Source organism: Cynocephalus volans, chromosome 8 (genome assembly GCF_027409185.1).
Source record: "Cynocephalus volans isolate mCynVol1 chromosome 8, mCynVol1.pri, whole genome shotgun sequence".
Classification (NCBI taxonomy): Eukaryota; Metazoa; Chordata; class Mammalia; order Dermoptera; family Cynocephalidae; genus Cynocephalus; species Cynocephalus volans.
Genome location: NC_084467.1, coordinates 33,148,772 through 33,175,405, shown reverse-complemented (window position 1 = coordinate 33,175,405; position 26,634 = coordinate 33,148,772). Strand labels below are relative to the sequence as shown.

Sequence of the window (26,634 nt, the reverse complement as noted above, 5' to 3'; positions counted from 1 at the left end):
AGCAAGGGCAATCTCTTTGCCTGTTGGCATCATGGACTTTTACGTCTAGCCTTAGGAGAAAAGAGAAGAAGAAAAACTATTTTCTGACTGTTAGAAGACCCTAGTAAAGCCTTGTTCTGTCCTTCCCTTATGTGTTTCCTTTTTTATACTACAAACATGTACTGGGTACCAACAAAGAACTCAGCGCCTTGTCATGTGATGGCAGGAATTCCAGAGTGACTCACTGACCTCCCTACCCAGCTTGGATTTTATGGTCCATTACTAGAGAAATATGGGGCAGTGTTGGGGTTTACAGGAATCAATTTAAAGTGAGACCATTTGGCATGTTCATTTACTCAGGCTTAGGTGTGGAATAGATAGAAAGTCGAATTTAATAAGGGTTAGGTTTTTCTAGGCAAGTGTGTTGGAAAAAGAGAAGAGCAAAGAAGTGATTATAATTATCGACCAGTGAACCTCAAACCTTTTGGTCTCAGGAAACTATTACATCCTTAAAACCTCAAAGACCTTTCATTTATGTGGGTTATATCTCTTCATAGCACCATATCAGAAAACTTTTAAAAACAGAAATATACAGGCATACATTCCATGGGAACAACCCAAATGTCCATAAAAAGATGAATGGATTTTTTAAATGTGTGTATACATACAATGGAATATTATTCTCCTTTAGAAAGAAGGAGATCCTACCATCTGTGACAACATGGATGAGCTTGGAGGACATTATGCTAAGTGAAATAAGCCAGTCACAGAAAGACAAGCCTGCATGATTCCACTTATGTGAGGTATCTAAAATAGTCAAATGCATAGAAACAGAGAATAGAATGGTGGTTGCCAGGGGATTGGGGAGAGAGGGAAATGGGGAGTTGTTGCTCCATAGGTATAAAGTTTCAGTTATGCAAGGGGAGTAAGTTCTGGAGATCTGCTGTACAACATACTACCTATAGTTAACAATATAGTTAACAATAGTTAACTGGCCAGTCAGCTCAGTTGGTTAGAGCATGGTGCTGATAACACCAAGGCCCAGGGTTCAATCCCTGTACTGGCCAAGTGCCAAAAAAACCCCACAAAATATTACAGTATTGTACACTTAAAATTTTGTTAAGAGGATAGATCTCATGTTGACTGTTCTTACCACCAAAAAAAAAAAAAAATGTAGTAATGAGTAAATGTGTTTCAAGTAAAAAAAGAGAATATACAAGCACACATTCCATTAGCTGTCAGAGTGATGACATTACACATGTAGCTTCTGGAAAATTCCACTCTGAGAGAATGAGTGTGAAAAAGGCAAATAATGTTTTAGTATCATTATGCATATAGTTTTGACCTTACATACCATCAAAATAATTTTGAGCACCCCCAGGAGTCCCCAGACCACACTCTGAGAACTGCTATCTGTATAACATTTTTGAAACCATTTTATCAGTAGTGGACATTTGGGTCATTTTCAGTTTTTAGTTGTTATAATATTGCTATGGGCATTCTTTTATATGTATTCTGGTGTATGTCTGCAAGAATTTATCTGAAGTTTGTAGCCAAGGTTGGGATTGCTGAATTATAGAATATATTCATCATCTTTGGATTTGTTAGATAATGCATGCAGTGCTCTGCAGGGAGTCTTTCTGGACTTTAAATATTCAGACTCAATAGGCCACACTTGGAATCAAATATTACCTAATAATCAGTCAGTATTAAAATTTTGCAATTGTTCTCAATTTTCAAAGAAAATTTTTTAAATTCAGGCTTCAATACAGGATTATACATTGCATTAGTAGTTGTGCCAACTTGGTCTTCTCAATCTGTAATAGTTCCTCTCTCTCTCTCTCTCTTTTTTTTTTTCTTTTCATAATATTGACAGTTTTGAAGAATACCAGGCTGGTACTCTCTTGTTGAATATACCTCAATTTTAGTTTGTGTGATTCAAGATTATTGATTTGGCCGAGATGTTACATAGTGATATGATATCCTCAGTATATCACATCAGGAGACACATGAGCTTTTGGGGGACAAATATATCTAAACTATATCAGTATCCACTATTCTGCATATCTCCATAAATTACTTTTTCTGTTTTCAAGTCTCATATAAAGAGAATCATAAAATACACACTCTGGCTTTTTTTTGTCTAACTTTATTTCTGTGAGATTCGTCCTGTTGCTGCATATAACAATAGTTGTTCTTTTTCCATTTCTGTGTAGTATTTGCCTGTATGAATATACGGTGTTTTTATAATTCATTTTTCTGTTGAACATTTAGGTTGTTTCCAGTTTTGTCTCTTGCGAAAATGCTGTGGTGAATATCCTAGCACGTGTCTTTTGGTGGTCATATCATTCATTTCTCTTGGGTATATACCTAGGTGTAGAATTGTTGGGTAATAGGTAGGCAATTTTTCAAAGTGATTTATATTCCTACCAACAATGTTGAATTCAAGTTGCTTCACATCCTTACCAATATTAAGTATTATCCTTCCTTTTAATCTTGGCAGTTTTGGTGGAGATAAAGTAGTGTCTTGTAGTTTTAACTCAAGCATTTCTCTGATGACTAGTAACATTAGCAACTTTTCATATGCTTATTGGCCATTAGTATATTCATTTTTGTGAAGTGCTTCTTCAAGTCTTACCCATTTTAAAAATTAGGTTGTCTTTTTATTGATTTTTAAATTTTTGCTTTATATATTTTATTAGGTACATAAGTTTACAGTTATTTATATCTTCCTTTTAAATTGAATATTTTATCTTGATGAAATGTCCTTTTATAGTCTAGTAATACTTCTTGCCTTAAAGACTACCTTGTCTGATATTAATATAGCCACATTGGGGTTTTTTGGTTAGTGTTTAGAGGGTATATATTTTTCCATCTATTTGTTTTTATCTTCCTGTGTCTTTATATTACAAGGATCATATTTCAAGGATATTCTATAAACAAATATAATTAAGTTCTGGAGGTTTTTTGGTCTGGTATGTTCATTTTTTCTTGCTAGTTATTTTACTTCATCCATCCACTCATATTTAATGTAATTATTTGGATTTAAGTCTACCTTTTTTCATTTTGCTTTTTTATTTTCTATTTATCCATGTTCTTCCTTATTTCTTTATTTTTCCTTTCTTGCCTTCTGTTGGTTTAATCAAGTATGTTTATTATTCTCTCTCTCCCCTTTGCTTTTTAGTGATACATTTTTATATAATTCTTTAATTAGTTGCCGTATGCAAATATGCATCCCAGACTTATTAAAGTCTACCTAAAATAAGCTCTCTAACACTCCCCATATAATGCAAAATTCTTACCCAAGTTCAGCTTCATTTACTCCCCACTTTCATCCTCTGTGCTATTGCAGTCATATAATTTATTAATCCATATACCACAAACCCTACAATCCATTTTTATTATTATTGTTTTACATAATCAATATACTTTTGTATCTACCCACATATGCAGGTACTTCAAAAGTTCATGGAAAAGTAAAATTAAAAGATAATGCGAATCTTTCCATGGACTTTTTGAGCCCTTGTGATAGAGTTTGGATGTGTTATTCCCTCCAAAACTCATGTGGAAATTTGATCTCCAATGTGGCAGTGTTGGAAACTGATTGAGTCATGGGGGCAGATCCCTCATGAATGGATTAATGCTCTCCCTGGGGGAGGAGGGAGTAATGAGTGAGTTCTCGCTCTATTAGTTCCCACGAGAGCTCGTTGCTTAAAAAGACCCTGGCACCTTCTCTCTCCCTCTTGCTTCTTCTCTCTTGCTTCCTCTCACCATGTGATCTGCTTGTACCTATCGGCTCCCTGCCACTTTCTGCCATGAGTAGAAGCAACCTGAGGCCCATGCCAGATACAGCTAACCCAGAATCGTAAGCCAAATAAACCTCTTTTCTTTATAAATTACCCAGTCTCAGGTATTTCTGTTATAGCAACACAAAATGGGCTAAGAAACCTTGTATTTACCCTTTCTTATGCTCTTCACTTCATTGTGCAGTTCCTTGCTTCCATCTGGGATTACTTTCCTTTGGCTGTAGAACTTTTTTTATTTCCTGTCGTTTAGGTCTGCTGGTGACAAATTCTCTCAGCTTTGATTTGTCTGAAAATATCATTATTTCACCTTCATTTCTGAGAGATATTTCCACTGGGTATAGAACACTAGATTGGCAGTTTTTTAGCCCTTTAAGAATGTCATTCTATTACTTTTGACTTGTGTAGTTTTATTTAAAAGTCAGCTATTGGGGCCGACCCCGTGGCTCACTCGGGAGAGTGCGGCACTGGAAGGTCAGCAGTGCTGGTAGCGCAGAGGCCGCGGGTTCAGATCCTATATAGGGATGGCCGGTGCGCTCACTGGCTGAGCGTGGTGCGGGAGACACCAAGCCAAGGGTTACGATCCCCTTACCGGTCACAACCAAAAAAAAAAAAAAAAAGTCAGCCATTGGTCTTATTGTTGCTTCTATAAAGGTAATAATGCTTTTTTTTCTCTGATTGCTTTTAAAAATTTATCTTTTCTCTTTTCTCTCTGTATTTCATTTGTATTTTATCTGTCTTATTTTTAGCAGTTTAACAATGATGTGTCTGGTGTATGGTTTTCTTTGTATTTTTGCTGTGTGTGGATTGCTAATCTCCTTAAATCTGTGGGTAGATGTCTTTCATTCGTTTTGGGAAAGTCTCAGCCATTATCTTCCCAAGATTGCTTTTTGCTTGTTCTCTCTGTCTTCTCCCTCTGGGATTGCAGCTACTCATATTTTGGATCTGTTGACTATATTCACATTTCTAATACTCTGATCTGTTTTTCCTTATTTTCTCACTATGCTTCACTTTGGATGTTTCCTTTTGACTTTCCTTCAGGTTCCTTAATCCTTTCTTCTGCTGGATTTTATCTGCCCTTAAACCCATCCAATGACTTCTCAATTTCTAATACTGTATTTTTTAGTTCTAAGATGTCCATTTAATTTTTATATATATTTGAATTTTCTATATTATTTATCTTTTCTTACATTTTGTTAATCTCTTCCTCTATTTTTTTAATATATTAATTATGTTTATTTTAAAATCTGTGTGTTTGTTTTATTATTTGAATAATATATAGGTCACTTTTTATTGCCTGTATTTCCTCATGTTGTTTTCCCTCTTTTAAATCTGATAATTTTGGGCCGGCCCATGGCTCACTCGGGGGAGTGTGGTGCTGATAACACCAAGGTCACGGGTTCGGATCCCATATAGGGATGGCCAGTTTGCTCACTGGCTGAGCGTGGTGCTGACAACACCAAGTCAAGGGTTAAGATCCCCTTACTGGTCATCTTTTAAAAAAATAATAATAAATCTGATAATTTTTATGGTATGTATGCTGGACACTATATAAAAGAACCATTGAGGCTAACAGAAAGAACTCTTTTCCTCTGATAAGCTAATAGGTTAAGGGCCTGATCACCTCAATCTAATCATGGATTGAGCTAGACCAGCTCTGGATTGTACCATTGGTTTATTCCTATTTCTTTGACATGGATCTAGCTCATTGTTTGTTTCATTTTGTTTATTTTTCTTTTTATTCTCTTGGGCTCTTGCTTAAGAACCTAACAGGTCTCTGTCTCCTCAGCCTTGAAACACTATAGGAGATTGTCCTGCCCTTGAGATGTTTGAGGCTTAGTTCTTTCACCTCTCACCCCTTATAATTTCATACTATAACATATATCCTGAAGGGAAGTCAGCTATGAGTTTGAGGTAGATCACCTCCTTCTAGTGGGACCTCATCTCCTAAAACCAGAAAATTATTGGAGATTTCATTCTGCCTTTTAGAACCTCTCAGCCTAGCTTTGCAGCTCCAATGTGCAGGTCCACAATTCAGCAAATTTCCCAGAGGGAGAACTGACCGCATGCACGGGGCTCCTCAAGTTTCTAATCTGTTACAACAGCCTATCTGATTTCTCTTTCCCCCAGTAGTGCTCCTCTCCACAGGACAAGCCTGATCCTCAGTTCATGCCAAAATTGGCAAATGCCCTCAGAAAGAAAATGGTGTCACCTACCTCAGAAGTTCCCCCTCTCTGGAATTCCAGTTCATCTAATCCTCGTGACAGCTCTGCAATGTCTTTTACAATAATTTATCTGACTTTTTCTAGTTGTTGCATGATCAGCATTACCCTGCCACAATCTGTCACGTCCTACCTGGAAGCATAAGAAACATTATCTTCTACCTGCCCACTGAAATAGTTTATTAACTGGTCTCCCTAATTCTATTCTTGCCACCCTCACAGAGAAGTCTGAGTAGTCCTTTTAACTTTTAAGTACATCTCCTCAGTCCCCTACTCAAACCCTTCAGTGGCTTCCCTTTATACTTAGAATAAATTCAATTCATTACTGGTCTCCCTAATTCTATTCTTGCCACCCTCACAGAGAAGTCAGAGTAGTCCTTTTAACTTTTAAGTACATCTCCTCAGTCCCCTACTCAAACCCTTCAGTGGCTTCCCTTTATACTTAGAATAAATTCAATTCATTTTCAGTCTACAAAGTCCTATACAGTCTTCCCGCTACTTCCTCTCTAACCTAATCACCCTCTTCTCTCCCCTTTCTCGCTCAATTTCAGCTATACAAACCTCCTTTCCATTCCTCAAACACACTGATATCTTCCCATCTTGGAATCTTTGCACTTGTTGTACCCTCTACTTGGAAAGCTCTTCCCTCAGATCTTCATAAGGCTTGTGCCTTTACCTTATTTGGGAGCTCTGTGTGAATGTCACCTCTTCAAGGAGGACTTTCCTTACAACTCTCTTTACCCTGCATTAGTTTTAATCATAACACTGACATTATATTGTATATTTATTTTCTGTCTCTTCCAGTAGGAGGCAAGCTTTATGAGAGTGGAAACTATGTCTGCTTCATTCACTGTTCTATCCGCAAGGCTTAGAACTATATCAGGGTTCAATAACTATTTGTGGAATGAATTAAATATCCCTTACCTGGGAAAGTTCTCAATTTAAGGAGAAGATGAATGGTTGGAGTAAAATTGAGAATTACTCTAACACAGATAACTGTGTTAATAACTCTACAGAGTGGGGAGGGCACTGTCTTAGTTGGGGCATGGTCAGAGAAGGCCTCAATAAAAAGGTGGCACTGGATTGAGTGTTGAAAACTGAGTATTGATATATGTCTCACCAAGAATAATAGAGAGCTAAACATATGGGGTTACGATAACATGGGGGCGGGTGACAGGAAATGACATCAGAAGTCAACTAAAGAGCGAGGCAGGGGCAAAGTCACAAAAGTCCTTGGATATCAGGATAAAGAATTTGTAAAGGTAATAGGGAGCAAAGGTTTGTAAGTTAAGAGATGTTATCAGATTTATATTTCCATGTGTTTCCCTACTTCTCACAGCAGTAATCACACTAAAACTTCAAGTAGATTGATGTAGAAAATCTCTGATTTGGTTGTCAGGGCTCAGTTTTAAAACAGTAGTTCTTATCCCAACTCACTATGAAATCTGGAAAAGACATTTCCTTTTCTGAGCCTCGATCTTCATTCTTAGTAGGGGAGGATTGTAGGCTTCTAAGAGCCATTTTAACTGTGATCTTATGGTTCTGTTTGTATTCTTCAATTTTGACTCAGGTCACAATTCTATAAGATACCTTGAAGAGAAAAAGTTAACATTTTTCTTCATCTTCCAGAAATAATTTAAAACCTCTAGTTCTAGCCAATCTAAATTTAATTTTCTTCTGAGATTTTCTAAACATGTAGAAATGCCAAGGAAACTAATTTCTTGGGACAAAACTACCTGAGCAGAAGTGGCAAGTCCTTTTTTACTTCTCGCTGGGATGGGAATGTACGAGTAGGAGGGGGTGATAAAATGAGTCTTTCTCTTGCAGTTGTGATTCCAAAGAATCCCTACCCTGCATCTGATGTGAACACTGAGAAGCCCAGCATCCACAGCAGCACCAAAACTGTCTTGGAGCATCAACCAGGACAGAGGGGGCGTAAACCAGGAAAGAAGCGGGGCCGGACCCCCAAGACCCTAATTCCCCATCCCATCTCTACCCCATCCAAGTCAGTTGAACCTTTGAAATTCCCAAAGAAGAGGGGTCCTAAACCTGGCAGTAAGGTAGGTAAAAATGTGGGTTTCCCATAAAGGGATTAGGGGCTATAAAAGAGTAACTCATCCATGTCCATCTGTCTTGGAAAGGGGCATATCTGGCCTTATTCTCCACCTTGTATATACTTTTAAGAGGAATCTCCTAGATTATCATCCCTACTTAACTACTTACTTGGGAGTTGGTAATATTAGAGATAGGATGGTGGGGATAACAAGGAAATTCTGACTTTGACAGTTACTCCCATTCAAGGGGACTCTAGTCTAATGTCTTCCATAAATGGAAGGCCCTGCTTCTTATTAATCTTCATGGAGTAAATGCCCAGCATGTGAACAGAAAGAGCAAATTGACTCTATAAATGTATTTCTTTTGCTATCCCTACTCCTTAAGAAAAATATTGAATACCCACTAAGTGTCAGCTCTGTTTTAGATACCATTATATACATATCACATGATCTTTATGAAACTCTAGAAGATAAATAGTGTTAACATTATTTTATAGTTAAGCCAATTGAGACTTAGAGATGAGAAATGATTTCCCTCAGGTCATAGAACTAGTGAATGGCAAAGACTGTAGTGACTGGTGCCTAAATCTTCCACTTCCAAGGTCACTGCTACCTTACCACATATTCACTCTCACATTTTCTAAGGGACATAATGGTTACCTCTAGTGTTAGAAAAGATTGCTGATTTAAACTTCACTTAACAACATTACTGAAAGTACTGCCTCTTAGTCATGGCCAGTTTTTCATGGATATCTTCCCTAGGGAAAGCACTGATATGAAAAGAAGGTTCTTCAGCAGCTTCTCTAGGGCCCCCTTTAGCACATTACCTCCTCCACTCACTTCCTATTTCTCCAGATCTCCTTCCTGAACTACAATACTTAAGTTCTGATGTGGAAATGATACCCAGTTATCCCTAGACATTCCATCCCAGTCTCACAAAGTCTTCTCTACAGTTGGTTGGTTGGTTGGTTGATGGATCTGTTTGCTTGTTTGTTTTGTCTGTTTCTTAGCTCCAGCTGACCTCAGTCCTTATGGAATATAAACCCTTCAAGCCCAAGATCCTAATCTTTTTCTTCTCTGTTTCTCTTACAGTGCCTTGTATCTCAGTCTCTTGGTACCTGTTCAGTATATGCAAGATGGGTGGGACAGTGGATGCGTGGGTAGGTAGATAGATGGGTGGATGGTTGGATGATTTTAGTGATGATGTCACCAATCACAGTTGTTTCTTATTTATTGGCTTTGAATTTTTTTTATCGGTTATGAATATTCATGAGATACAAAGCTGATCGTCACCCCTTGTGCCCATGATGTGAAGGCCAGATTCATACTGGCAGCATACCCATTACCACAAATTGCATTTGTACCCCATGTCCCCCACCCAATTATCCCCAACCTCCCTCTCCCTCCCCCTTCTCCCCCACTCCACTTCGTAGCCCAAGGAATGTTCTCTCCCTCTGCAAGTCCAACGCACTACAGTGGTCTTTCTTTCCTTCCTTCTTTCTCGCTTAGCTCCCACATATGAGTGAGTACATGCAGTATTTATCCCTCTGTGCTTTGAATTTTTTTTTTTTTTTTTTTTTTTTTTTTTTGTCTTTTTGTGACTGGCCGCACCACGCTCAGCCAGTGAGCGCACCGGCCATCCTTATAGAGGATCCAAACCCGCGGCAGGAGCACTGCCGTGCTCCCAGCGCCGCACTCTACCAAGTGCGCCACAGAGTCGGCCCCGTGCTTTGAATTTTTGATGTCACTTCCTGATCTTCCTGTGTAACACATAATGTTCCTTCTGATCTATTACCACTAACCCCTAACCTGGGTCCGATTCATTTTTGTCTCCATTATTCTCCTCTCATTCTGATGTTGTGGAGGAGAGGCTGAAATTACTAAAGATTCCAAAGCCAGAGAAGCCATGGTTTTGATGATGTGAATACATCTTGAGGACAGTCAAGAGGTGGAGAAAACTTATCTGGGTGGCTCTAAAGACAGAACCAGAACCAATAAGGAGAAACTCAAGCAGATAGCTTTATCTCAACATAAAAGGAACAGTTAAAACTATCCCAGAATGGAAATAGTAAACTCTTGTCACTAGAAGTTTTTCATCAGGGACTAGGTGACTCTACGTAAGTAATGTTTTCAGGGAGAGGGAGGTAGAAGTATTGGATGGATTGTTGGATTATATGGCCTTTAAGAACCTTCAAAACCTAAAAAGTGTGATCCTATGATTGCCTCTGCTCTGTTTCCTCAGGAGGTCTTGAACACAGTAGCCAGTTTCTTTCCAACCCTCTTGAAAACAACCATTTTCGTCTCATCCTGTATTTTATATAGGGAGGTAGAAGTATTGGATGGATTGTTGGATTAAATGGCCTTTAAGAACCTTCAAAACCTAAGAAGTGTGATTCTATGATTGCCTCTGCTCTGTTTCCTCAGGAGGTCTTGAACACAGTAGCCAGTTTCTTTCCAACCCTCTTGAAAACAACCATTTTCGTCTCATCCTGTATTTTATATCCTGGCATTTGACTCCTTAATTTCCCTTCCTGTTCCTTTGCCTATTCCTACAAGTATATATGCCTTCCACTTCACCCATAAGCCTTATATTCCTTTTTGAAGCAAAGTAGTCTTGTGACTAGAGCATAGGATTTGAAGCCAGTCTTAGGTTTAGATTTCATCTCCATTTGTTATCACCGATGTGACTTTAGGACTCTGAGCCCTAGTTTTCTCACCTATAAAATGGAGATAAAGTAATATATAAATAGATATAATACATGTAAATGCACCTATCTCAGACAGTAATAATGCCTTTCATCTTTCTGTTTTCTTTGGCAATATTCAGGCACCTAACTCACCAGGCTTGTTCCTTCGGGGACCCCATGAAATCCTACCAACTCACTGAAGTTAAACTGGTATTTTCCCTACTTCCCCAACTCATTACTTATTTGGATTTTCACTTTTAGCTATTTTAAAAAAAAAAAAAAAAAAGCAGATATGTCTGTTTCCAGTGTGTGTTTTGAATGCTTCATGCGGGTTTACATGATTGCTTTCACAGGCAAGGCCATCTTATGTGTATATGTCTGCTGTCATCAGTGCTATATCTTTAAATAATACACTCCTAGAAGGCAGACAGGTTTATACAGCTCTCAGCACTGGATACTACATGAGGTATTTAATAAAAAGGATCTTCTGGATCTCAGTGATGCTTGTGTTTTCCTTGCATTCAGAACGGCTTTTAGAAAACTATTTCTTCAAAAGAGTGTTCTGAAATCTTTTTTCCCCAGAGACTGCCCTGAACAGTATAAGGGAAATATTAGATTTCTCTCAAATCATCTTCATTACTTCCCCCATTGTTGGTGATCTATACCATATGCTTCATGGAAAACATTTATTAACACTTACTAAATGCCAAGTACCATATTAGGAAAGGTTCTCAGAATCAGACCATCAAGGAGCTCCAGGCTAATATGGGACATCAGAATGTAAACATATAGTGACAGTACATTGACAAATTCAACAACACAGAGTATAGAGGTAGCATAAAAGAGACAGTAATTAAAGGAAAACTAGAAAAGCTTCCTAAATGAACAGAAATTTGTAAGGTAAAGAAAAGAAGAAAGGGCATTTTATACAGAAGGAACAGCTTATTATTATAAAGGTGTGTACGAGGTAAAACTTCAGGGTTTTTAGAGAAGTAATATAGTTAGAGATTACTATAGTAGAGGGTTTAAGGGAAGGAATGGCAGGTAATGAGCTGAAGAGGGAGGTTGACAGAGGAAAGCAATTTGTAGAGTGAAGAGAAGGGTCATTTCCATTTTTAAAGAGAGAGAAAATGCAAAGTAATATCAATGGGGATTTAAGCCACAGCATATTTTTTTTTTTTTTTGCATTTTGCTTTTGTCTGCCCAACTAATAAAGATCTGGAACTTCAAATGATAATATTGAGTCTAGTGTAAAAGACCATACATTAAGCTCTGGCTCTACAAAAGACCAGAATCACATACATAGATTCAGAAAACGTTTACTAAGCATCTCCTGTATAAATAGTTTTGGGCCAGATGCTACATAGAAAACAAAGATAAAACACAGCTTCATCCACAAATATATTTTCACTTCATGTGTGAGTTAAATGCTAGGAATAGAGGAATGAGAAGACAAGTTACCTATCTTGGGTAGCAAACTTTTCCCCATCCATTTTGACAGAGGAAACCTCGGACTTTGCTGAACCCACCACCCACCTCACCAACAACCAGCACCCCTGAACCGGATACCAGCACTGTACCCCAAGATGCTGCCACCATCCCCAGCTCAGCCATGCAGGCCCCCACAGGTAAGAGAAGATGACTGAACTAGCTGCAATAATTCCCAGACCCCCAGTGTTTGCTCTTTCTCGTCTTGTGCCAGTAATTAGCCCCCTGTCCAGGGGTAAGCATTCCCTGGCCCAGTTTAGAATAATACTCATCCTTCCCAGTCAGGAATGTTCTCTTCTTAGTGATCCTCTCCACCTCCAGAACCCTTCCAGTATTCCAGTAATGCTGGCACAACTCAAATACTTATGTATAAAATTCCTCTGCTGGCACAACTCAAATACTTAAGTATAAAATTCCTTTGATTCTTTTTTTTTTTTTTTTTAACTATCATTGATGGTGGCAGACCTTGGTATAATGAGAGTGAACTTGATTTTGGAGACCAATCAATGAATGGTTGATTCAAAGCAAAATCTACTGGCTGAAGTGTTGGATAATCAACCTAGGTTATGCCTATCTGTTCCAATTTCATAAACTATAAAGGTAACTCTAAAAGAACTACCCCTTTAGAATAGATATACAGCCTACCAATGGAGTAACTATAAAGAACAATACTCATTTTTTATGTGTTAATTAAAATATATATGTGAGACCTTGCTCTTTTATTCTGCAGACATTCCATCTTCTTCAGAGAAGTCTAAGCAATTGGAATGATTACCATGGAAGTTAGGGTGATCTTTCTCTTAGAAGGAGTTTAGTATGTCTCTATCCACATCCTAGCATGTTAGAGCTTGAAGGGAAGGCCCAGCCATACTTTTCTCTTCAAATAACCTTTAGAAGATGATAGCCTGCCTGTAGCGTGTATGTCCAGCTCTAGTCAAAGTCCTATCACACGATTTCTCCAAAGATGTCATCTGCACTTAGCTCCTGCCAGTTACTGGGTCTGCTTAGTCCAGGAGTGTCATTAGGTTAATGAATAAAGGACTTAGCTCCTGAGCTCCAAGGACAAGAAAGTAAGTACAGATGAGCACATTGGTGAAAATATTGATTACATTTTCCAATTTCATGACATGCCCCCAGATGCCTATATACTGGCTTGGTTTACCCCATATCATTCTAGATACTACTTAGGTGCCTAATGTGCCCTTTCAGCAATACAGAGAAGACCCACAGCAGCAGGGGCTTCATGACTATACCTTACTGTTCCTTTTAAATGATGTGAACTGCAACCAGTAGGCTAGAATTTCTCCCTTGGCCTGAATCTCTCAGCCTAGGGAAAGTGGGAACATATTCTGAATATCTCTGTCTCCTGTTCATGGTCATGCTATAGCAGTCTTTACTGATCACTGTGTCACCGTGTTTTGACTGGGCCTTGGCTCACTCTGTGTGACCTTGATACCACTTCCCTGTCTGAGCCTCAGTTTACACCTCTATACAATGATAGGATTAGTCCAGATTATCTTTAAAGTCCCTTCAAATATTAACAGAGCTAACATAGATTGAATGCTGTGTGCCACACTGTATCCTTTATTACCTACCCTTCATTTTTAAATTGTACACTTTTAAAATTTTTATTTTTCTCATGTTAAACACATGTTCATAGTTTAAAGGAACAAAGTCTGTAAGACTTATTACAAAAACAAAACAAACAGCCCCTCCCTGCCTCTGTCAATAACTTTTCCCCAGAGGCATCATTTTCAATTCAACTGACTTTTTTCTTTACCTTCATATATCTAAATAGCATGTTTATATTGCTATACTTTTTAGCTTTAGACATTTTTCTACTGATTACCCACTTTAGAAGATGAGGATTTAACTCTTAATCTCCTTGCCCCTTACCCCACCCACACATACTTCCCTACCCCAATTCCATGATATCATAAATTTGATTACATCAAAATTCAGTGTTTAGTTATTATAACTAGTTAAATGCTATTCTCAACTAAGCCATGTAGTATATGCTATGATTGCTTTTCCTTTGTTACACAACATTTTGTTTTAGGGGTAAATCTTGTTGTTTTCTTCATTATGTGTTTATTTTTCTGTATACTTATTAATTCAACCTTAAACACTCTTCCTATTGTATATATCTCTCTTTATGATCAAGCATATTATATATTCTACTTATGTCATACTCCAGAAGAAATCTTCCCTGGAGCCTTCTCTGTTCCTTTAGATTCTCTTCATCTCTTTTTTCTGTTAGATTCCCAGTTTGCTCTTTCCCATGTCTTTGTTTTCTCAGGTCGATTTTTCTTAGATTTATATCCTTTATGAAACCTGTTTATTCTCTTTGAAGCTTCTCTTCATCCCCAGTATTCTGAAATTTCGCCTTGGATGTATATTTTCACCTACCATACTGGACAGTTTCGTTTTATGAAATTTTCTTAAATTCTTTCCTCAATGATTTTCTTCCACTCCTTTTTCTTTCTTCACTCTTTCTGGCATACCTATTACTCAGATGTTGGACTTCTCAAACTGATATTCTAATATTCATTTCCTTCTTTATTCTTATCCCTGTTCTTTTTGTCTTTTTGTTCAGCTTTCTTCATGTTTTCCTCAATCATATCTTCCAAACTTTATACTGTGTTTTTCATTTCTGCCAATTTAGTTCTTAAATTTATAATTATTACTCCAGTGGCTTTTTCCAAAGTATATCCAGTGGAAACAGCAGTTCTGAAAAATGATCTGTCTAGAAAGATTTTAAATACATTTAGGAAATTTACTTATGTACACTTACAAAATGCTTATACTCTATTTCCCCATGCTTGGAGATTTGCATCAGCTATAAAGAGCTCTTTTTTATTCTCTGAATTTTTTTAATAGACTTTATTTTTTAGAGCATTTTTAGGTTCACAGCAAAATTGAGTGGAAGGTACAGAGATTTCCTGTGTACTCCCTGTCCCCACACATGCAGAGCCTCCCACATCATCATTGTCCCCCACCAAAGTGGTACGTTTGTTACAATCGATGAACCTGTTTTGACACATCATCACCCATAGTTTACATTAGGTGTACTCTTGGTGTTTTACATTCTATAGGGTTTTGACAAATGTGTAATGACATGTACCTACCATTATAGTATTATGTAAAATAGTTTCACTGCCCTAAAAACCCTCTGTGCTCTACCTGTTCATCCCTCCCGTCCCTTAACCCCTGGCGACCACTGATCTTTTAACTGTCTTCATAGTTGTACCTTTTTCAAAATGTCATATAGTTGGAATAATACAGTATGTAGCCTTTCAGATCAGCTTCTTTCTCTTAGTAATATACATTTAAATTTCTTCCATGTCTTTTCATAGCTTGATAGCTTATTTCTTTTTAGCACTGAATAATATCCCATTGTCTGGATATGCCACAGTTTATTCATTCACCTACTGAAGAACATCTTGGTTGCTTTCAAGTTTTAGCAATTATGAATAAAACTGCTATAAATATACATGTGCAGGTTTTTGCCAGGATGTAAGTTTTCAACTTCTTTGGGTAAATACCAAGGAGCACAACCGCTGGATTGAATAGTAAGAATATGTTTACTTTTATAAGAAACCACCAAACTATTGATCAAGTAGCACCAATGTGACTGTACCATTTTGCATTCCCACCAGCAATGAAGGATTGCTCCCCATCCTCATCAGCATTTGGTGGTGGTAGTTTTCTGGGTTTTGGCATTATAGTAGATGTGTAGTAGTATACCACTGTTGTTTTATTTATTTATTTTAAAATTTATTTATTTATTTATTTATTTATTATTTTATTATTAATATTCTAAGATTTTGCAGAGCAATTGGGGGAGAGAGAGGGAGGGGAAAAGGGAGGAAGATAGAGTGGGAGGAAGAGGAAGCAGAGGGCATGATTGAGGCCTGTGGCACCCCTCTCATTCTGGCAGGGGAGCCCAAGGGCTTCCAGTGGTGGCTCAGTCATCACTGGGCTGGATGCAGATGTTGGGGGGCATGGCTGAGGCAGTTGGACCCCCACCCCCACCCCAGCTCAGGAGCCCAGGGTGCTTCTGGCAAATGCCTGGTGGTCATTGCTGGGCTGGATGTGGATGTCAGGGGGTCGTGGCTGAGGCCCTTGGCCCCCCACCACTCTAGCTCAGGAGCCCAGGGTGCTTCCAGTGGTCGTCATGGATGCAGACATCGGGGGGGCATGGCTGAGTTCCTTGGGAGCCCTAGGGGCTTCTGGTCCTTCTAGGTTTTATAGGTGTTCTTTGGTGGTGGTGTTAGACCTTTACTAGTTAATATCAGAACTTTGTCTCTGATCTGTGGGTTTTATTTTTTCTTTAAGTTCTGTGTTGGATTATTCGCCATCCCACCATTAAATCCTGCACTGGAACTAATCTGTTGTCCTCTGGTTACTTTTAAAACGGGGGAACTTCCAGTGGCAATCAGCACTTGAGCCCTGTGGTTGAGCTAAATTGCCGCTTTGCTGCTGATTCTCTGAGGAAGGCTTTTTGTGCAGCTCAGGTTTTAATCATTGACCTTGTAAACACTTCCGGGTCTTGTGAAGTCTGATACACATGGATGGCATAGAAACTCTAGTCTGGGCCTGAGTCTTTTCAGCAACCTGTATCCCCTGCAGTTCTACATTCCTGACCAGTCTTCACTGAGTAGTCCTGTGCTGATTGGAGGGCAGATCAGCTGTCCGTGCTGTGCCCCAGTGTTCCCCCAGTGAGCCAATCTCCCCCACCCCTCACACTCCAAACACTTCCCATCACTGGCATCTGAGTGGCTCCTCTTTTCAGCTGTCTGTGGCCCCTCACTCTTCTGTGGGTCCACGGGAACCCTCTTAGTGGTCTTGTTGGCCTGGGGGACCATCAAGGCCCTCTTCTCCCTTGCAGCCTCCAAAAAACTTCATACGACGGGCACAGAAGCAGCTTTCGCCAGCTCTTGCTCCATGTGCTCACCAGGGCCAGCCTTGAAGTGGTTGGGGCTTGAAACGGTTGGAGCGGTCCTTTCTTTCTCTCATTGTGGCTTTTCCTGCATTGATGAACTCTGTAGGTCTCTCCTCTTTCCCTGAGCTCTAGCAGCTCCAGCTTGGCAGTCATTGCTTTTTAATAGTTGTAAATTGGTTGATTGTGGGAGAGGTGACGCTGGGTACCGTCTATTTCACCATCTTGATTGGAAGTCATTCCATTATTTTAATTTGAATTTCCGTAATGACATATGATGTTGAGTTTATTTGCCATCTGTATATCTTCTTTGGTAAGGTGTCTGGCTCATTTTTTAATCATTTTGTTTTAATGTTTTATTTGTGTTGAATTTTAAGAGTTCTTTGTATATTTTAGATAACAGTTCTTTAGCAGATATGTCTCTTTAAAATATTTTCTCCCAGGCTGTGGCTTCTCTTCTTATTCTACTAACGGTGCCTTTCACAAAGAAGTTTTTAATTTTAATGAAGTCCAGCTTATCAATTATTTCTTTCATAGATCATGCTTTTGGTGTTGTATCTAAAGTGTCATTAACCAAACCCAAGGTCATCTAGATTTTCCCCTGTGTTGTCTTCTAACTTTTATAATTTTGCATTTTATGTTTTAGGTCTATTATCCATTTTGAGTTAATTTTCTTAAAGAGTGTAAGATCTGTGTCTAGGTTCATTTTTTTGGCATGTGAATATCTAGTTCCAGCACTATTTGTTGAAAAGACTATTTTCTTCATTGTGTTACTTTTTTGCTCCTTTGTCAAAGATCAATTGAATGTGTGTGTATAATTTTTATTTTTATTTTTTTTTTGCAGCTGGCCAATACAGGGATCAAACCCTGGATGTTGGTGTTGTTGGCACCATGCTTTAACCAACAGAGCTAACCAGCCAACCCAATTAACTATATTTATATGAGTTTATTTCTGGTCTCTCTATTCTGTTCCATTCATCTGTTTGTCTGTTCTTTTACCAGTACCACACTGTCTTGATTACAGTAGCTTTGTAGTAAGTCTTAAGTCAGGTAGTGTCGATCCTCCAGTTTTGTTCTTCCCCTACAATACTGTATTGGCTATTCTGGGTTTTCCATCTATTTATATAAAGTTTAGATTCAGTTTGTTGATATCCACAAAATAATTTTCTGAGATTTTGGTAGAGATGGTGTTGAATCTCTAGATCAAGTCAGGAAGAACCAATGTCTTGACAATACTGAGTCTTTTTATCCATGAACATGGAGAATCAATTTATTTAGCTCTTCTTTGATGTCTCTCATTAGAGTTTTGCAGTTTTCCTCTTATATATCTTGTGTATCTTGTTAAATTTATACCTAAGTATTTTTTTTTTTTGGTGCTAATATAAGTGGTATTGTGTTTTTAATTTCAAATTTCACTTGTTCATTGATGGTATATAGGAAAATAATTGACTGTTTGTATATTAACCTTATATCCTACAACCTTGCTATAATCACTTATCAGTTCCAGAAGTTTTTTTGTCATTTCTTTCAGATTCTCTACATAGAGGATCATGTCATTTGTGAACAAAGAGTTTGATTTCTTCCTTCCCAATCTGTATCCTTTTTCTTTTTCTTCTTTCATTAGCTAGGACTTCCAGTATAATATTGAAAAGGAGTGGTGAGAGGGGACATCTTTGTCTTTTTCCTGATCTTAGTAAGAAAGAGTCTAGTTTCTCACTGTTAAGTATGATGTTAGCTCCAGGTTTTTTGTAGATGTTATTTATCAAGTTAGCGAAATTCCCCTCTATTCCATGTTTTCTAGAGTTTTTAATCATGAATGTGTGTTGGATATTGTCAAATACTTTTTCTGCATTTATTGATATGATCATGTGATTTTTCTTATTCAGCCTGTTGCTATGATGGATTACATTAATTGATTTTTGAATGTTGAGTCAGCTTTGCATACTTGGGATAAATCCACTTGATCATGATTCATAATTTTTTTTATACATTGTTGGATGAGATTTGCTAATATTTTGCTAAGGATTTTTACATCTATGCTCATGAGATATATTGGCCTGTAGTTATCTTTTCTTGTTATGTCTTTGTGCGGTTTATGTATTAGAGTAATACCAGCTACGTAGAATGAGTTAGAAAGTATTCCCGCTGCTTCTCTCTTCCAAAAGAGACTGTGGAGAATTGGTGTAATTTCTTCCTTAAATGTTTGGTAGAATTCACCAGTGAACCTATCTGGGCCTAGAACTTTCTGTTTTGGAAGGTTATTAATTATTGATTCAATTTCTTTAATAGATATGATTCAGATTGTCTATTCTTGTTTGGGTTTTAGCAGACTGTCTTTCAAGGGATTGGCTAATTTCATCTAGGTTATCAAATTTGGGGGCATAGAGTTGTTCATAGTATTCCTTTATTATCCTTTTAATAACCATGGGATCTGTAGTGATGTCCCCCGCCCACCACCATTTCTGATATTAGTATTTGTGTCATCTCTCTTTTTGTCTTAGTTAGCCTGGTTAGAGTCTTATCAATTTTGTCTTTTCAATGAAGCAGATTTGGTTTCACTGATTTTCTCTATTGATTTCCTGTTTTCAATTTCATTGATTTCTGCTGTAATTATTATTTATTTTATTTTATTTTCTGCTTCCTTTGGATTTAATTTACTCTTCTTTTTTTTTTTTTTAGCTTTCTAAAGTGGAAGCTCAGATTACTGGCTTTAGATCTTTCTTTTTTTCTAACATATGTGTTCAGTGCTATAAATTTCCCTCTAAGCATTGCTTCTTCTGTATCTCACTAATTTTGATAAGTTATATTTTCATTTTCACTTAGTTCAATATATTTTTAAATTTCTCTTGATATTTCTTCTTTGACCCATGTCTTATTTAGAAGTGTATTGTTTTATGTACATGTATTTTGGGATTTTCCACCTATCATCCTGTTATTGATTTCTAGTTTAATTCCATTGTGGTCTAAGAGATGACATTGTATGATTTCTATTCTTTTAAATTTGTTAAGGTGTGTTTATGGCCCGTAATGTGGTCTTTCTTGGTGAATGGTCCACATGAACTTGAGAAGAATGAGTATTCTGCTGTTGTTGGATGAAGTAGTCAATAGATGTCAATTATATTTCGGTTGATTGATGATGCTATTGAGTTCAATTATGTACTTACTGATTTTCTACTTGCTGAATGTATCCATTTCTGATTAAGGAGTGTTGAGATCAACTATAATAGCAAATTCATCTATTTCTCTTTGCAGTTCTATCAGTTTTTGTCTTACATATACTCTTTTGTTAGGTGCATATACATTAAGAATTGATATGTCTTCTTGAAGAATTGACTTCCTTATAATTATGTAATGCCTCTCTCTTTCCCTGATAATTTTCTTTGCCCTGAATTCTTCTCTGTCTGAAATTAATATACTCTCCCATTCTCCTTTGATTGGTGTTAGCATGTTGTATCTTTCTCCACTCATTTACTATGTGTCTTTACATTTAAAGTTGGTTTCTTGTAGACGACATATAGTTGAGTGTTGTTTTTTGATCCACTCTGAGAATCTCTCTCTTTTAATTAGTGTATTTAGACCATTGATATTTAAAGTGATTATTTATATAGTTGGATTAGTATCTACCCTATTTGTTATTGTTTTTTATTTGTTGCCCTTTTTTTGGTTCCTATTTTTGTCTTCCACTCTTTTTCTGCCTTTTGTGATTTTAATTGGGCATTTTATATGATTAATTTTCTCTCCTTTGTTAGCATAACAATTATATGGGTATTTCTTTTTTGCTTACCCTAGAGTTTGCAATAGCCATTTATGACTAATGCAAGTCCACTTTCAAATAACATTGTACCACTTCATAGGTGGTATGAGTACCTTATAATTGTAATTCATCTTTTCCATCCCTTGTATGACTGCAATTAATTATTTTGCTTATGCATAGGCATATATATACATACACACACACAAGTACACATGATCAAATACGTTGTTGGTGTTATTATTTTGAACAAACTCTTATCTGTTAGATCAATTAAGAATAAATCCTACCTCTCAGTGGGAAGAGGGTCAAAAAATTATGGACCATATTTTTAAAACACCTCAGTCTACTGTCTGGACATAAATTATTTACCTTTCCCCACTTGCAAGATTCGCCATCAAAATTCTCATTCCTTTATAGCATCAGGCTCAAGATCCAGGGTCTCATCATCTAAATCAGGTGCAGGTGTACATGAGGCCTCTTAGGAGCAGTCTCTCGAGTATTACCTCCTTCAGTGTGGTTCTTAATCCAAAGACCTGTGAACTAAAGAAACAAGTTGTTTGCTCACCACATACCCAACAAACAATGGTGGGACAGGCATAAGATAACTTATATAGATACTCCAGTTCAAAAGGGAGAAAAACGGAGGCATGCAGCAGTCAGTGGTCTATAGGAATTCTGAAATCCAGCTGGGCATATGTTGCCAAATCCTTAATTAGGTCCAATATTATTTTGGGGGAGTTTTTTTTCTATGGCTCTTGGTTTTGTCCTCTGAATAATCCTTCCTTTTCCATAAGAAAACTGAAATTACCTTCTCATTCTTCTTCCTGCCTGTAAAAAAAATTAGGTGTCCTAAGGATTCTTTCCATTTTGTACCATCTCTGTTCCTTTTAGTACAATCTGGCAAGCTTCTGCCAGAAGATTGTCTTAGAAATTTGAGGGGTTTTCTCCAAATACTGTCAGGAATGACTTCATTAAACAAAGCCACAACCACAAATCTCTTGAACTTAAGCCTTCCTCTACTTTGGGCTTCTTGTGCAGCTGCTGTGGGACAATACCCTTAACATTCTTAAAAATCCTGCTATTTAAGGAAAAGAATCTGCAAGGCTTACCCTTAAGATTCTTAGACAGCCTTTTGGTCAGAAAGAGGCTATGAAGCATAGTCTTAGATCTTTCTAACATAATTAAGGATTTTATTGTCTTATTCTGGAGTTGATTTTTGGCACTTTCTTAATTGCTTGCCTTCTGAAGAGACTGGAAATGAGATGCAGTTTTATTTGTGAACTCTGCAAGTCCTGTGTGTATGTGTGTGTATGTGTACATTCTTTAAAGCTCATCTCTCATCTTGGATTTTATCATAAGTAGTGAGAAGCCAGGAGGCACTTTTATGACTTTGTCTGAAAAACTCCTTAGCCACTTCATTGAGTTCATCAGGTCCATTTCCTATTTCCATGTTATTGCAGGCAATAGTCTTGTCAAAATTTCAGTCACTTCCTAGTAAGTGTCTTCTGTCCTCTGTCTTCCAATAATATTTTTCTCACTTATCTTTAAAGCTTCATGAATAGCCTCCTCCAGGACCTTTAGGCTTCCATTAAAACTCTTCTCAAGGCTCTTTCAGTTTCACTGACACTCTTTGTGGCCCTCTGTGCTTTCTGTGGCCCAGTTCCAAAGCCAATGCCATGTGTATTAGGCTTTTGTTACTGCAGCACTCTATTTCTGGTATCAGAATCTGTTTCAGTAATCTTTCACTGTGTAATAAACCACCATGAAACTTCATGGCTTAAAACAATGATGTGAGCAGGGCTTGGTGGAGACTGCTTGTTTCTCTTCCATGCCGTGTCAGGTAGGGTGACTTGACTAGGAGTGGAGGATCCACCACATGGCTGACAAGTTGGTTCTGGCTGTTGGTTTCTCTTCACATAGACCTCTCCACAGTGTGTCTTTGCTTCCTCACATATGGTAGTTGGGATTCAAGAATGAGTGTCCCAAGAAACAGGAAGTGGAAACTACCAGTTTCTTAATCTCTGGGCCTAGAAACTGGTACAGTGTCATTTCCACCATATTCTATTGGTCAAGTGTGACAGAGATCAACGGAAGGGATAGCTAAGAATTTGGGGGTCATGTTTTAAAACTGACAGTCTTCTCAAGGTTTTATAGTTTTGCCTTTATATTTCACCATTTAATCCATGTAGAATTTATTTTTAATAATCACCAGACTAGTTATATTTTTTCCTTTTCTTGTGTTTTAATTTAGGTAAGAGTTACGTTTGTGAAATGTACAGACCTTAAGTGCACAACTTGATGAATTTTTAATGAATGTAAGGACCCATGTAACCACAACCCCAATCAAGATATGATATTTCTGCCACCCCCAGAAGTTCCCTCAAATTGAACTTACACATTTAACTCTGTTCTCTCCTAAAACTCACTAAAATGAGCCAGATATCAAGAGAGGAGACAACATTAAGGGCTCAGCCTTTTCTTGACTCCCCACCTTCTACCCCTGACTTCCACCTTTATTCTAATTCTTATCACCATAGAGGAGATTTTCCTGTTCTTCAGCATAATATAAATGAATGGTATATGTGCTCTTTTTCATCTGGTTTCTTTCACTCAAAATAATGTTTTGAGAAGCACCCATGTTGTTGTGTCTATCAACAGTTGATTGTTTTTTACTTCTAATTGGTATTCCATTAAATGAATATACCACAATTTGTATACCTATTCTCTTGTTGATGGACATTTGGGTTTGCTCTTGTTTGGGATTAGTGGACACTCGTATAAGTATCTTTTCAAAGATACTTGTTTTCATTTATTTTTTAGTTGTGACAGCAGAAGAGTCACATTACCAGACATGGAAATCCTAATCATTTCTTAACAGACTTCAACCAGTTCTTCTTTTATTAGATGTACCTTCACACCCATGTCCAGAGGCACTTCTTCTGCCAATTCTTAGGCCTTTTGTGAATTCTAAGATGAAACAGTCTGTTTCTCATCATTCCCCATTCCTGCTTTAGGAGATGTAGCTTTCTTAGGTCTGCTAAGTCAGTTGCTATTTTCCAGCTTCCAAAATTTTATTGTTGTCTCCTCTCTTGTTATCTGGCTCATTTTAGTGAGTTGTAGAAGAGAACAGGGCTAAATGTATATGTTCAATTTGTCTTGTTTACTCTTTTCTTCCTGTCACCTTCTACATCCCACCTCCAAGCTTTCTATTTTCCATTTTCTTCTCTCCATATTTCTTCTCCTTAGATTTAGAATTATAAAGGCAGAAAGTCTTCAGAGACATCTGGCTCAGCCCCCTCATTTTACAGATGGTGAACCTGAGACCCAAAGAGGACAGTAGTCCATCCACAGCCCACACAGCTACCATTCTTATCTTTTTTGCTTTTAATAACAAAAGAGATTTTTGCCCTCCTACTTTTTCAGTTAGTGAGCCACAACAGTGCAAGAAAGAAGAGTACCCCCTACTTAAATGGGAGGGAGCCTGGAAGGCAGGTCAGGGGAGGAAGTGTCATTGCTGACCGGGCTGCCGTGGATCCTCTCCAGAGACCAAGGAAACAACTCTGTTTAGGACTGCCTCGTTCTCCTGTGCCCACTCTATGACTTCCCCACCACGGTGCCAGGTGGAAGGCAGCAATGAGGAGAGTGCTCAGCTGTCTTGGCAGAAGAAACTGCTGAAACAAACAAATGTATAGATGGGACTCTCAGGTCCTTTTCAGTTTTTTTCTTTATTTCAATTGTAGAAGATAACAAAGGGACTCTAAGGCCTGGAACAGAAAGCAAGGCAACTGACCAGTGGTATAACCATTCTAAGTCCACTGCCTAACATACACACACACGAGAACACTCTTGCTAATATTGCCATGGCCCCACAGCTCCTAACACATATAAGGTGAGAGATACAAAGAATATGTGAGGCAACCAAGTACAGAAAATGAAAGTACGTACATCTAGGAAGTCGTTTAGATTTTCTCTTCAGCACACAGAAGACTAAGTGCAAATTCTATGCCTTGACTTTTGGTCTGGGCTGTTCTCCCAACAGGCTGTGTTCCCCAAGCCTTTGGTCATGCAGTTTGGGCTGGCAGCTGCTGGGCTCAGCCTTTTCTTGACTCCTCACCTTCTAACCCCCACCAAATGTTTCACCAGCTAGCTGCTGGGAATCCTACTAGGGACCACAGCCCAGGGTGTAAAAGATGAAAGAAAGCACTGTTCTCCCTAACATCTCTACCCTGGAGACTCTTTAAGCTTTTTTGATTCTTTGTCTCCTGTAGTTTGTATCTACTTGAACAAGAACGGCAGCACAGGCCCCCACTTAGATAAGAAGAAGGTCCAGCAACTCCCTGACCATTTTGGGCCTGCCCGTGCCTCTGTGGTGTTGCAACAAGCTGTCCAGGCTTGCATCGACTGTGCTTATTACCAGAAAACTGTCTTCAGCTTCCTCAAACAAGGCCATGGTGGTGAGGTTATCTCAGGTAAGCACCCTTGGACTGTTATGGCCTCCTAGCCAGAGGGGCAGGCCTTCTCAACTGGCTGATTTCTGACAAGACTTCCTGTTTTCTGCTTCACACCTGTAGGCTCTGGAGAAATGTGAAGGTATTTCATTCCTCAGAGTCCTCATTTCCAACTCCTAGAGCCCCTCTGAGCCTTATGCATACCTCTGCCATAGAGAACACCCATGCAGACTCTGCTTAACTGAGCCTCTAAACAGATTCCTCTCCTGTCTATCTGCTTAATCTTTTCCATACAGAAAATATATGAGTGTGTTGCTTTAAAGGCATCTCCAAAGAAAGAATCCAGAGAGGGCTATGTTGTGGCAACAGGAGAGTTTCTCCAGAATGCCACAGTCTCCCACCTGTCAAAATCATTCCTTTGACTCCTTAGCTTCCAGTCCTAAGCCCAGCTCAATACAAGGGAATTGAATCACAGGGAAGAGTAGTAAGAGTCATTCCCTCTTTCTTTCCTACTATGAGAGTTTGATTCAACAGCAGTGTTTTCTGCTCTCACTGAGAATATTCACTTTTTCTGCTATACCTTGCTTTTGTTTCAGTTTTCCTAAGTCTAAAACCCTATTCTTTACCCACCAAACCTATGAAGACTTGACGTAGAGCCTTTCAGACTTAACAGTAATGCTGTGTCATAATCACCTGCCCCTCCTCCCTAACAAGTTGCAATAACCAACTGACATGGAAAACCCCATAAATAACCAAACTATTCTTTTTTTTTTTGGCAGCTGGCTGGTATGGGGATCCAAACCCTGACCTTGGTGTTATAACACTGTGCTCTAAACAACTGAGCTAACTGGCCAGCCAACCAAACTATTCTTTTAACAAACATTTATTGAGCCCTTACTGTATGTCACAGATTATTGCCACACACACTGGCCAGGAGAGGGAGAGAACAGAAGATGACAGGCTCGGGTTCTGCACCAGTGGAAAAGAAAGAATAGAAACAACTCTAAGAAGTGTTATAATAGAGAAGTGCATACAGGGTGGTATGGGAGCCCAGACTAGGGAGTAATTGGCTGCGTGGAGGATGGGGGAAGACAGGAAGAGAATTATCATAGAACACTGGGAATTGCCTGGGAAATTAAGCCTTATGTCCCTTCTGAGGCCCAGGATACTCACTGGTCTCTCCTTTTCCTCTGCACAGCAGTCTGCAGGGACCTGGTCTTCTTTACTGCCTCTCTTTAGCTGCTATCACCTATATCC

At 38.3% G+C, this 26,634-nt stretch overlaps 1 protein-coding gene across 16 annotated transcripts in view; it reads left to right on the top strand.

The window, feature by feature from the left end:
- Positions 1 to 26,634, top strand: part of SCMH1 (Scm polycomb group protein homolog 1) — a 178,164-nt gene that overhangs the window by 139,076 nt on the left and 12,454 nt on the right. For 14 of the 16 annotated variants that reach the window (XM_063103800.1, XM_063103794.1, XM_063103795.1 and 11 more), the window contains 3 exons: positions 7,832 to 8,064; positions 12,247 to 12,373; positions 25,198 to 25,398. In XM_063103800.1, the coding sequence (XP_062959870.1) occupies positions 7,832 to 8,064; positions 12,247 to 12,373; positions 25,198 to 25,398 (561 nt within the window). The remainder of the gene's footprint in view (positions 1 to 7,831; positions 8,065 to 12,246; positions 12,374 to 25,197; positions 25,399 to 26,634) is intronic. The other 2 variants (XM_063103801.1, XM_063103803.1) reach the window with 1 other exon arrangement.